Genomic DNA, 12,980 nt, shown 5'->3' with positions numbered 1-12,980 from the left:
ATATGACGCTCTTCTGCTCGAGAGGGTTCACGTTCTCTCTGCTTGCTTCTAGTCCGGGCTGGACTATGCCTTGCCTCTCGGCCTCTTCTAACTTCCTCGTCCTCCTCACTTTCTTTGGGAGGTGGGGTAGGCGCTGCTGCCCGTTGCACAACAGCAGGCTGTTGCCGTTGCTGGGGTGGATTAAGAGGCGGTAGCATAGGTGCAGCTGCTTGCTCCCTAACAGTGGGCTGTAGCTCTGGTGGCACAGGGGGTGCCGGGGCTCGCTGAACTGCTGTACCATAAGGGGGCGCAATAAAACGTCTTTGGACGGTTTAGATAAAGGCGGGGCCGTTCCCTGGCGAGTAAGGTAACAACCTAAATCCATACACTTCACTACCCATTTGGCAGGTTTTCCAACAAGAGGGACGGCAGCTCCCCAGGCATCAATATAGGGAAATTCATCCCATCTCTTATTCTGTACCACAATTACATGGACCTCTGAAACCACTCCTGGATCAAAGGAACCCTCCTTTGGCCATTTGGGGCAGAGAACTGGCCACTCCTTTTGACACAATATTATTAATCTATCTTTTGTCATTTTAGTTCCATAATCCCTTTTGTATTTCCCAAAGTTGCGCAACACACATCCTAAGGGAGTCTTAGATCCTTCTTCTTGGGATTGGGACCCACCCATGACAGCAGTGGTGTCTCTCAACAGTTCACTTCGCTTCATCCGTCCCTGACTAGGCTCCTCGCGGAGACACTAGAAATGCAAATTGGGACTCCCACTCACTTCGCTATAAAATAGCATCTCACACATCCACAGCACTCAACCACTGTCCCGCGGATCCCCTACAAAGTGCTTGACACTTACCCAATCGGATCTGAGTTGGAAGGGGCCTACAAGGCCATCGAGTCCAACCCCCTGCTCAATGCAGGAATCCACCTGAAAGCATCCCTGACAGATGGTTGTCCAGCTGCCTCTTGAAGGCCTCTAGTGTGGCAGAGCCCACAACCTCCTCATAGAATCATAGAATAGTAGAGTTGGAAGGGGCCTACAAGGCCATCGAGTCCAACCCCCTGCTCAGTGCAGGAATCCACCCTACAGCATCCCCGACAGATGCTTGTCCAGCTGCCTCTTGAAGGCCTCTAATGTGGGAGAGCCCACAACCTCCCTAGGTAGCTGGTTCCATTGTCATACTGCTCTAACAGTTATCCCTGGATACAAACAGTCATCCCTGGATACAAACTCTACAGGAAGGACAGGACAGGGTGTCCTGGGGGCTGCTGTTGTTCTCTACGTCAAAGAGGCCATTGTGTCTAGTAGACTAGAGCACCTAAATGGGGAACACTCCTCCACAGAAGCGCTGTGGGTGACAATGCAGGGCCCCAGAACTAATTTGGTGCTAGGAATGAGCTATAGTCCCTCAGACCAAAATGCTCAGAGTGATCTTGAGATGGAAAAGGAAACCAGGGAGGCCTCCAAACGAGGAAGGGTTGTTTTTAACTGTCCATATTTATTAGGGGTGTGCACGGACCCCCTGCTCCGCTTCACTTAGAGATCTGCCATTTTCGGAGCGGCCCGCTTCGCCCCGCCCCCGCTCCGCCCAATTCCGCTCCGCTCCGCTCGGAGCTCCGGATCCGGATCCGGAGCTCCGTTTTCCCCCCCATAGGGTTGCATTGAAAGCTAAAAAAGTATACAACTTTTTTTCTGTTCAAGTTAGAAACCTCATGTTTGGCACCATGACACCTCATGGACGTATACACACGCACGCCAAGTTTCAAGCAAATCCCATCATCCCCTGATTTTTGGGGAATTTTTGAAAATTGGGCACCCCATTCACACCCCTTGGGATAGCTCTGTCAATTTGCATGTTAGAAACCTCAAACTCGGCACCATGAAAGCTTATCCATGTGTCCACATGGACGCCCAGACTCAAGGCAATCCCATCATCCCCTGATTTTTGGCGTGGCTCTAACCTCTAACGCACCACCCATCACACCCCTTTCGATGGCTCTGTCAATTTGCACGTTAGAAAACTCAAACTCGGCACCATGATAGCTTATCCATGTGTCCACATGGACGCCAAGTTTCAAGCAAATCCCATCATCCCCTGATTTTTGGCGCGGCTCTAACCTCTAACGCACCACCCATCACACCCCTTTCGATAGCTCTGTCAATTTGCACGTTAGAAACCTCAAACTCGGCACCATGAAAGCTTATCCATGTGTCCACATGGACGCCCAGACTCAAGGCAGTCCCATCATCCCCTGATTTTTGGCGCTGCTCTAACCTCTAATGCACCACCCATAACCCTAATTCACACCCCTTTCGATAACTCCGTCAATTTGCACGTTAGAAACCTCAAACTCAGCACCATGATAGCTTATCCACGTGTCCACATGGACGCCAAGTTTCAAGCAAATCCCATCATCCCCTGATTTTTGGTGAATTTTTGAAAATCGGGTACCCCATTCACACCCCTTGGGATAGCTCCGTCAATTTGCATGTTAGAAACCTCAAACTCAGCACCAGGACAGCTTATCTATGTGTCCACATGGATGCCCAGACTCAAGGCAATCCCATCATCCCCTGATTTTTGGCACCCCAAATCAAGTCCCATTCTACAACTACGTCAATTTGCACGTTAGAAACCTCAAACTCGGCACCAGGACAGCTTACCCATGTGTCCACATGGACGCCCAGACTCAAGGCAATCCCATCATCCCCTGATGTTAGGGGAAGTTTTGAAAATCGGGCACTCCAGTATGTCAGGCAATGCAGACAGCTCAATGGGGCCAGTTCAAAGGAAATCCCAACATGCCATGAGATAACCCTAAATCTTCTTCCACACTTGAAAAATGGATTTTTGAACTTGATAAAGTCTAAGTGAGCGCAGGAAGGACTTCTCCCCTGAGTCAAAGCAAGACACATACACCATCCCTGCAAGGCGGGAAGGGGAGAAGGGAGGGAAGGCAGGCAGGCAGGCAGGCAGGCAGCATGCATTGTAGTGCCGCAAGGATGGCTTGAGCACTAACGCATAGCAAACCAACCCGTAAGCGGGCGCAAGGAGCAAGTGAGGCAAAGATGGCTGGTTGTTTCTTTCTAAGCCAGCAGTTACGCATTGAGGGGCACAGAGGAGGACGACTGGGAGCAAGCGTGCCGGAGGGTGCTGGGCACGAACCGCAAAGCCCATCTCCCAGGCACCAGGCGGGCAGAGAGGCAGGCAGAGCAGGCGAGGAGTCAGTCCTGGCAGATGCCCCACCACAGCAGCACCCCGGGGGAGGCGGGCAGACAGGCAGGCAGGCAGGCAGGCAGGCTGCGGGCATTTCTTGGGGCACAAGGAAGTGAGGTCAGGATGGCTGGTTTCTAAGCCAGCACTGCAGTTAGTCATGCATTGCAAACGCAAACCATCCCAGCGAGTCGGTCACCGAGGAGGACAGGCTAGCAGAGGGGCAGGCAGAGTGACATGTCATAGATCTAGTATTGGGGAGGAGTCAGTCCCGGCAGATGCCCCACCACAGTAGCACCCTGGGTGGGCATTGGAAAACGCCATCTTGTGGGTCCATACTTCCCCCACCCCATGTCCTGCAGGGTTGCCTGCCTAACCCTTGTGGGGATGGGAGATGGAGAGCTTAGAGTGGCAGTGCCAGCAGCAGCCTTCGGCTTTCCCCTGGAACCAGTCGCCTTGCCCGCCTCTTTCCCCAGCAAGACCGACTGGTGCTTCCTCTGAAGATGCATCTTCATGCTGCTGGTTCCATAATGCCCTGTAGATGAACCCCTGCTTAGGCTGAGTTTGCAGTGGCGACAGACAGCAAAGCGGGGATCCGCTCCCAACTCAAAGTGGTCCCACACTATGCTTGTCTTTCGCTTCCGTGGTGACATCACCAATTGCCCGCCTGAGCTCTCTGGTGTTGCCACAGAAACAGGGGTGGCAGCGGAAGAGGGGTGGGATGAGACTGGGGAGAGAGCCTCGGCCTGCTGCTGCTCCTCCTCCTCAGCCCCCACATCCTGGAGGACCACCGCCTCCTCCTCCTCCCCCTCCACTGTGCTGAGGACCTCGTCTAGGTCCATCAGCGGGCTCATGGGCTCAAAGGATAATGAAGGAGATACTCCTCCTCCTCCTCTAATGGCACTGCTGCCACCTGCCTCTTGCAACCTGCCTCTTGCTGCCACCTGCCTCTTGCCACCTGCCTGCTTACTGGTGCCAGCCTGAGCCTTGCTGCTTTCAGCACGCCTGCTCCCTCTTCTCATGATGACTAATAAAATATTAATACTACTAATAATATGTATAAGGTACTACTAAGAATATGTATAAGAAGAATATAATATGTTTAAATGTAGGGAAATGGGACAAGAAGTGTGTGTATGCTTTCCACAAAATGCTCAATCTGTGGCTGCCTGTTGCACTTCACAAAAGCAGCACACTCACAGTCCAAGTTACACAGAGAAGAAAAAGAGAATTTTTTTTTTTGGTATTTTTTTGTATATAGAAGGAAGAAGGAAGATAAAACACAGTCAGGCTTTAAGGGGGAGGGACAACCAACCAACCAACCAAACACACACTCCAAAATTTAAAAATAAAGTTTATATTAAATCAAAGTAAGGGAAAAACACAGGGCAAACTAAGCTATAAGTCAGAAAGAAGCAAACAAACACACACACACACGCGCCAAACTAAATCTATCCTAATCTATCTCCAAAGTCCAAAGCAGGAGCACTAACTAACTAAGTCTTCCCTCCACGAACGCCAACCCACAAAGAGACACAAAGCAGAAAGCTCTCAGGGTGGGTCTGCCTTAGTCCCCCCTCCAACGCTGGGATTGGAGGATGATGCTTTATGAGGTGATCAATTCTCATCAGGATTGGGAGTTGAATGTGCCTGTCATCGCTTCCAAAAAAATAAAAAAAACCCCAAACCCCGATTTTTTAAAAAATATTGCACGTGAGCCACAGGACGCAGAAAGTTGAGAGTAGTCTCAAAATGACCCCCATCCACGACTCTCTGAGCACAAGAATTTTCAGAACGATAGCTTAAAAACCAACCCAGTTATGCCCGAGTCTTTCCCGCAATGCAATCCTATGGGCGAAAAGCCGAAAAACGCCGTTTGAGCTGCGCGGTTGACCCGATTTTCAAAAAAATATAGCACGCCACCCGCACGACGCAGAGAGGTGAGAGTGGTCTCAAAATGACCCCCATCCACGACTCTCTGTGCACAAGAATTTCCAGAACGATAGCTTCAAAAAGAACGTAGTTATCCGCGATTATTTGCCGCAATGCAATCCTATGGCGAAATGTTTTCAAGATGGCGATCGGAGCGCTCCGCCTGAACTAGGAGCTCCAAAAAATGGTCGCTTCTCTTCGCCTTGCTTCTAGGGGTCCGCGGTCCGCTCCTACTCCGCCTCTGGGTAAGGCGGAGCAGGCCAATCCGCTACTGCTTCTACGCTCCTAATCGGAGCGGAGCACATGCCTAATATTTATTGTTTTATTCTGTATGTCTTTATCTGTATGCCGCAGAGATCTTAATGATATAGGGCGGGATATAAATGTTTTAAATAAATAAATAATGAGGTCCACACCCTCTCCTCTGCCCTCCCCATCCTGGGAAATCCCTTCTCAGGTTTCCCCCTCCAAGGTGGTGGCTCTGAACACATCCTCGGAGGGCTCAGATCCCTCCCCCACCCCCCACCCCTCGGCAACAACCGATGGCCCCTCGGATACTGTCAGGGGTACACAGGATTGCACCCTTAGACTCCTATAAATAAAGACAAAGAGCCGTGCGTTGGAAGAAAAGATCAAGATGTAAAATTGCCAGAGCCAGACTAAAAGTTTCAAGCCCCATTTTATCTATTCTGATCCGTAAGTCAGAGCAGGCGCTCAAGGGCCCCTCCCTCCCTCCCTCAAGGCTGATGAAAGGCTGGAGCCAAACAGCAAAGCCTGCCTGGAGCTCCAGAGAATTCAGATAACACTGCCATCCAAGGATGCGTCCAGTTCTGGGCTCCACAATTCAAGAAGGACGCAGTCAAGCTGGAGCGTGTTCAGAGGAGGGCAACCAGGATGACCAGGGGTCTGAAAACAAAGCCCTATGAAGAGAGACTGAAAGAACTGGGCATGTTTAGCCTGGAGAAGAGAAGATTGAGGGGAGACATGATAGCACTCTTCAAATACTTAAAAGGTTGTCACACAGAGGAGGGCCAGGATCTCTTCTCGATCCTCCCAGAGTGCAGGACACGGAATAACGGGCTCAAGTTAAAGGAAGCCAGATTCTGGCTGGATATCAGGAAAAACTTCCTAACTGTTAGAGCAGTATGACAATGGAATCAGTTACCTAGGGAGGTTGTGGGCTCTCCCACACTAGAGGCCTTCAAGAGGCAGCTGGACAAGCATCTGTCAAGGATGCTTTAGGGTGGATTCCTGCCTTGAGGAGGGGGTTGGACTCGATGGCCTTAAGAGGACCCTTCCAACTCTGCTATTCTATGATTCTATGTGGGGTGACCCCCGGCCCTAAGAAACATTCTACTCAAAGAGGAGACAAGGAAACAAATAACAAACATCACATCATTTAATGAAAACATGCTAAGCACAAAACTAAGAAACACACACACCGCGGCTAAAGGCAGATTTCAGGAACTGAATACACCAACTATTTTAGTGATTATGAACGGTCTGTATACCATCTTATCTGCTAAAAAGTCATTAGATGGTGGACTACAGAGTAAAACAATAAAACCTTGCAATAATAAGAACAAGAGCAGTAAAAACATTAATAACATTAATAATAGGCCTCAATATGGAGGAAGTCCCATCGGCTTGATCAAGCCGTTTACCCATGGATCTATCCATGGAGTCACACAGTCACTGGGAGGCAGTGCTGACGGGCGAGCAGGTGGGAGCTTCATCATAAGACTACTCAGGAGGGCTGTGCACACCTGGCCACACCAATAGCATTGATACACTTGGCCCTTTGTGCGACTCCTCTGTTGGTTATTAAGATTTGACTGGTCACGTGCCTTCGGATTATTTACATGGTATCTCCTGGAGTTGATTCTTCAGAACTGAAGGGCTGCCCTCCATTTGAGGATCTTCCACGTTCCAGAAGTTGCAGGATTTGCAAGATTTCCCACCTTCTGGGTGTCCTTTCATGCAATTCCATGTGTTTGCGTTGAGGGAAGCTTTTTCCACAGTGAGCATTTCTAAGTGTTCTCCCTTGTGTGAATTCTCAGGTACACGTTTATCTGGGAGCTCTGACTGTCCCCCTTTCTGCACTCTGAATATTTATATTGCTTCTCCCCTGTGTGAAGGATTTTGTGCTTTTTGAGTGTCGTGCTTAGAATGAAACACTTTCCACACTCTGAGCATTGATAGGGCTTCTCCCCTGTATGAGTTCTTTGATGCAGTTTAAGCTGGGAGCTCTGACTGAAACACTTCCCACACTCCGAGCATTTAAAGGGCTTCTCCCCAGTGTGCATTCTTTGATGTCGTTTAAGGTCAGAGCTCCAACTAAAGCTCTTTCCACACACCAAGCATTTATATGGTTTCTCCCCTGAGTGCAGTCTGTGATGTTGTTTAAGGTGGGAGCTCTGACTGAAACACTTCCCACACTCCGAGCATTTAAAGGGCTTCTCCCCAGTGTGCATTCTTTGATGTCGTTTAAGATCGGAGCTCTGACTGAAGCTCTTTCCACACAGTGAGCATTTATTTGGCTTCTCCCCTGTGTGAGTTCTTCGGTTTTCTGTAAGGTGGGAGCTGTGGCTGAAGCTCTTTCCACATTCAGCTGAAAACAAAGAAAAGAGATTTCCCCCCCTCAATTCAGATAATAAAGTCAGTGGTTTACTGTTTTGTTTAAGAGAGGAAAAAGACTTAGTGGGGTGATAGATTCTTGGGGCAGAAACTGCCTCGATCCAGATGGAGAAGCGGGTAATAAATATATTATTATTATTATTGTCTCATTTATACTAATATTTATGGACTGCCTACGAGGGAACATAATCCACACTAGATGGCTCAGAGTAATAGCTGAAAACATAAACTCCAGTTATTTCATTTTATGATTACACCAGGCAGTGGTACAAAACATATTGGAAAACACAGGCCACTTACAAAAAGCAGTAGCCCAGCCCACCAAAAGCGGCCCTCTGGGCTGGGCATCCCCTAACATGGCCTCATGGGGCCACATCCATGAGCGGAGCAGGAGGAGCAGTGAATTGTGCCGTTGGATGTGAAAAAGCAGAGGGGGGGGGCGTCACCTGGGAGGCCCCAGGAGTGCAGCCAAGGGGGGGGGGGTGGAGGTGGCAACACACGTGGTTTGGTGGAAATGACGTTACCCCGCCTTCATTTAGACTGCCCCCCCCAGCCCCCACCTTCTCCTCAAGACCCCCATCAGCTGCTTGCTCGCCTACTATGGCATCTGCAGCAGCGACAGAGCATGGCCCGTTAGGTTCTCAAATTCCCCTGAAACCCTTGGAATGAGGTTCTCACAGCTGGGAAAGATGGCCGTGGCAGGTGGGGAGGGGGGCAGCTCCTTGCTTCGCTGGTGGGGGGAGATAATTGGGTCAAACTTGGATACAACGGTCAATGGTACTGAAAGCCTCAGACTTTGCCCAAGGAACCTACATGTCAGCCATGCACCAGCAGGAAAACGTGGGACCCAAATAGTCAATATCCTTCAAGACCACGGAGAGTTGAGCCTTTCCCTCTTCAAAAACCATTTATAAATCCGGTGGTATATATCAGAAACCACAGGACGCAGGCCTGGATTCTTTCACACCGGCTGCACGTCTGCTTCTTTCCGGAGAGTGGGGGCGTTTGCCACCCCTAAAATCCAAACCCCCAAGCTTCATAACACACAAAGGGCACGGATCCAGAGAACAGGGGAGGGGTCTCCCCTGTCAGAACTGCTTCTTTGGTATCCTCTGATAGCTCAAGCTGAAGCCTGAGAGCCAGTGTGGTGTAGTGGTTAGAGGGCTGGGCTGGGCTGGGCTCGCTCACAGGGTGAGCTGGGCCAATCACAGACTCCCAGCCTGACGTTCCCCACAGGGTTGTTGTGAGGATAACATGCAGAGGAGGAGAAGACCGTGGGAGCCCCCTCGGGTTCTTTGTCGGAGGGGAAAAGGCGGGATGCGATGTAAAAATAAATGAACTAAAACGAAGCGAGGGTTTGGACGTTCAGGGCGGGCATTCAAGAGACGTTTCCCCAACACTTTAACTAGCTGTTTCCCAGTTGACCGAGTCCCTCCTGCAATTCCCCAGCTGTTTCCCTGGCAGATCTCTCACGCAAAATAAAATAAAATAGAAGGCTGTGGTTGAAAATAACAACGATACAATAACAGTGATAATACTCAACCATAAAGATACATAAAGATACTAACCATAAAGATACATTTAGAGTGGAACCCTAATGTATAGCCGTGGCTCCTTTTGTGAACCAGTTGGTGAGGCCAATATACTCTGATTTCTTGCATCGAATGTAGTACATGACAACGTATGTGATTGGTTACAAATGCTGAGTAAGGTGTTTTTGTATCATTTTACAGCGTCCTACTGACGAAGAATTCTCGAAACAGGACTTGTACCGGACTACTGTTTATTATTATTAGACGCTTTATGAAATTATTTATTAGATGCATATATTATGAGATTATTGATTCTTGTCATGAATGTTTAATGGATGCCAACTTATTGTAGGCTTCATTATGAATGTTTGATGAACAACTTGTAAATGTTATCTATATGCCTGTCTTTTGTACATTTGTGATATCTTTTGAACCATTCGTCTACAAAAATTTCTTAGTATCTTTATGGTTGAGTGTAATCACTCTTATTGTATCAGATCTCTCACGCAGCCAGGAGAGAGACGTCTCCCAGGAGAACACACGGCCAAAGAGACCTCTGGACGAAGGGGTCCAAGTGGAGCTGAGCACCCACCTGCCGGTCTCTCCCGTTCCCTGGAGCTCCAGATAAACGGATCATCCGCTTTTTCCCTCCAGGAGATGAGATCAGATGTGGGAACCAAAAGCCCTTTGCGGAGGAGAGAAAGGGAGGAATGACGAATGTTGTTTCTGACAATAACCTTTGTTTAGGGATTCCATAGCACCCGATTTGAAGCCTCCCCCTCCCCCCTTCTGTTCTCCCCAGCCCTGTCCAGGCCAAAGGCAAGACAGGAGAATCCTGCAAGGCAGGATGGGAGAGGAGACATAGGTTGCTGCATCAATCCAGAACGCCAGAAGCACTGAAGAGGCAAGTCCTGCTCCACGGCGTCCCCACAAATGCAGTGAGACTGAAAGAGGCAGCTGCAATGCCTCCTTCCAGGATGTGTCAGCCGAGGGACTGAGGGAGCCTTACCCAGGGAGGCCAGAGTCCCGTAATTCTCCTCCATGACGGCCCTGTGCAGAGCCCTCTGGCCTGGATCCAGCAAAGCCCCCTCTGCCTCCGTGAAACGCACAGCCACCTCCTCAAAGGTCACCGGAGCCTGGAAGAGGAAGAGATCCTCTGAGCGGGGGATGCACAAGAGAGAGCGAAGGGGTTGGAGGTCCCTCCTTCAGCACCCAGGGCTCCCTGAGGGACGTCCGAAGCCTCCTTGGCAGCCAGCTGTGAGGGGTGGTTCTCCCAGGGGGACGTGCAGGGGACCGAGGCACCCAGGCCCTCCTGTACCTGTTCCGGCTGCCCAGATGCTCTTTCCACTTCAACAAAAAGAGGCGGCGGCAGAAAAGCTGCCTCCCGTGTCCTCCCACCATCTCTGATCAACGTCTCATTTCCTAAGAGGAAGAACCAAAAAAGACAGTGGGAAAAGGCTTCATACATCAGACGCATTTTAGCTCCTAGTTTGAAATAAATCTCTCTCCATTTTGTTTTTGGCCATCACTGGATTTATCACAGAATAGCAGAGTTGGAAGAGGCCTACAAGGCCATCGAGTCCAACCCCCTGTTCAATGCAGGAATCCACCCTAAAGCATCCCTGACAGATGGTTGTCCAGCTGCCTCTTGAAGGCCTCTAGTGTGGGAGAGCCCACAACCTCCCTAGGTAGCTGATTCCATTGTTGTACTGCTCTAACAGTCAGGAAGTTTTTCCTGATGTCCAGCTGGAATCTGGCTTCCTTTAACTTGAGCCTGTTATTCCATGTCCTGCACTCTGGGAGGATTGAGAAGAGATCCTGGCCCTCCTCTGTATACAAAGACATTGTCTATTGAAACAAACCCCCTTTTTTCACATGTTAGAAATAGGTTTCTTCCTCCCACACACAGCTTTGAAGTGAACTTAAAAGCAGCCCATGGATGTCAGGAGCAGGTGACAGAGGGAGACCATGTTGAGATGTGCCCCACAGATCCTCACCCAGAGAGGCGGTAGCTCCGTCCTCCTCCTGCAGGGTCCCCCTGAACAGCGTCCTCTGTCCGGTCCCCGATGGAGCCTTCGCTGGTCCAGCAACATCCATGGCTTCTTGGGCTGACATCTCCTGAGCCTGGAGGAGGAGGAGGAGGAGGAGGAGGAGGAGGAACCCTTGTTACGTCTTTGTGCAAGGAAGGAGGCAGGCGGAGGCCAAGGGTGGCGTTTCCCCGGCTCTCTGCGTTCGCGTCTCCTTCTACACCTCTTCTGCCTCCCAAACCCTGAAACTCCCTCACAGCCGGGTCTTTGGCAGACGGAAACACAAGGATCCCTGGATTGGGACCAGGAATCCTCACCCAGGAAATCCACCCTGGCATTAGAAGAGGATGGGAACAGGGAACCTCAGACCCCCCCTCTTAAAGCCCAGTGGCAGGAGAGGGAGCAGCTGCCTGATGTTCCCTTCCTAACTGGAGGACTGTGTAGCTGGGGGGAGAAAGACCCTCTTCTTCGGTGGAACCTCCCAGCCCCCACTTCAACTCAGTTGTGATGCCTAAAAGAAGGGCCAGATCCACTACATTCAGAACCACTACCCATTGGGTTGTTCAGTGATGGGGGGCAGGGAATGGGACACCCCTTCCTTGGGTGGGGGGGATCTTTAAGGTCTCTGCCCCGCGGAGCTCCCAGAGGGAATCTCTCCCTCACCTGCCGCCACTCCTCCGCCTGGCTCAGGAGGAAGCCTTCCGCCAGGGCCACGGCCTGGGCGCTGCTCTCCGGCCCGCACTCCCGCACCCAGCTCTCCATCTCCGGGGGCAGGACGGCCAGGAACTGCTCCAGCACCACCAGGTCCAAGACCTGCTTCTTGGGCCGCCATTCCGGCTCCAGCCACTGGCGGCAAAGGCGGTGGAGGCGGCTGCAAGCCTGGCGGGGGCCCTCGGCCTCCTGGTAGCCAAAGGCCCGGAAACGCCGCCGGCGCTGCTCCTCCTCCTCCCACTGGGCGCTGCTGCCCTTGGGGCTCTCTGGACCGGTCCTTCCATAGCGCTCCCCGTCCTGGGCGGTGCCTTCTCCCATGTCAGAGTCCGGCTCTTCCGTCTTCACGCTGGGCTCCATCTCAGCCTCCGGAGGGATGCAGAGAGTCCCGGTTCCGTCCTTGAGACAGGGAGGGGGTCGCATCCTGCAAAGGTCACAAGCCCTTCAGTTGGAACTCCGGCTAAGGAAGGAGGGGGAGACCCAGACTCAGCGGGAGATAAGGGGGCAGGGGGAGGTGGGGATTTGCTCCCCCCGAATCTGCCCCAGGACCTCTCCTCCCCCTGGGTCACAGGCGGATCCCTGGACGGAGCCTCCCATCTCCCCCTCCCCTTGACACCCCCCTGCCCAAAGCTGCTCCCCCCTCCCCTGATTCCTTCTGCCTTCTGATTCTGCTCCGGCAGAGGGGCCTGGAGCCCAGGGAGACCTGGCTGAGCCCCGGCGGGGGCTCCTGCGCAGCCCCCCTCATTTGGGGCAGGGGGTCCCAGTCGCCCTGCTCCCCCCCCCCCCGCCCTTTGCCCTCACCGGGTCCTTCGGGAAAGGGGCGCCGGGAACAGGGGCGGCTGCGGAGGGAGGCGGGGGGGGCGTGGGAAAATCTCGTGCTCTTTTCCCAGGGGGGTGGGGGAGGGGCCGGAAGCGGGGAGGGGCCAGCCAGC

General features: G+C 51.8%; 1 protein-coding gene across 1 annotated transcript in view; it reads right to left on the bottom strand.

Annotated features, from left to right (window-relative positions):
* Nucleotides 1-6,623: 6,623 nt before the first annotated feature.
* The window catches only part of LOC134396428 (zinc finger protein 664-like), a 151,611-nt gene continuing 145,254 nt past the window's right edge, over nt 6,624-12,980 (bottom strand). Inside the window, exons 2-7 of the mRNA XM_063122930.1 lie at nt 12,004-12,317; nt 11,311-11,437; nt 10,632-10,735; nt 10,323-10,449; nt 9,906-9,998; nt 6,624-7,755 (exon numbers count right to left, since the gene is read on the bottom strand). Of these exons, the coding sequence (XP_062979000.1) occupies nt 7,175-7,755; nt 9,906-9,998; nt 10,323-10,449; nt 10,632-10,735; nt 11,311-11,437; nt 12,004-12,102 (1,131 nt within the window). The 5' untranslated portion in view covers nt 12,103-12,317 and the 3' untranslated portion in view covers nt 6,624-7,174. The remainder of the gene's footprint in view (nt 7,756-9,905; nt 9,999-10,322; nt 10,450-10,631; nt 10,736-11,310; nt 11,438-12,003; nt 12,318-12,980) is intronic.

The sequence above is a fragment of the Elgaria multicarinata genome, chromosome 3 (assembly GCF_023053635.1).
Source record: "Elgaria multicarinata webbii isolate HBS135686 ecotype San Diego chromosome 3, rElgMul1.1.pri, whole genome shotgun sequence".
Lineage (NCBI taxonomy): Eukaryota > Metazoa > Chordata > Lepidosauria > Squamata > Anguidae > Elgaria > Elgaria multicarinata.
Note: the sequence above shows the minus strand (reverse complement) of the source record. Positions and strands in the feature narration are given on the sequence as shown.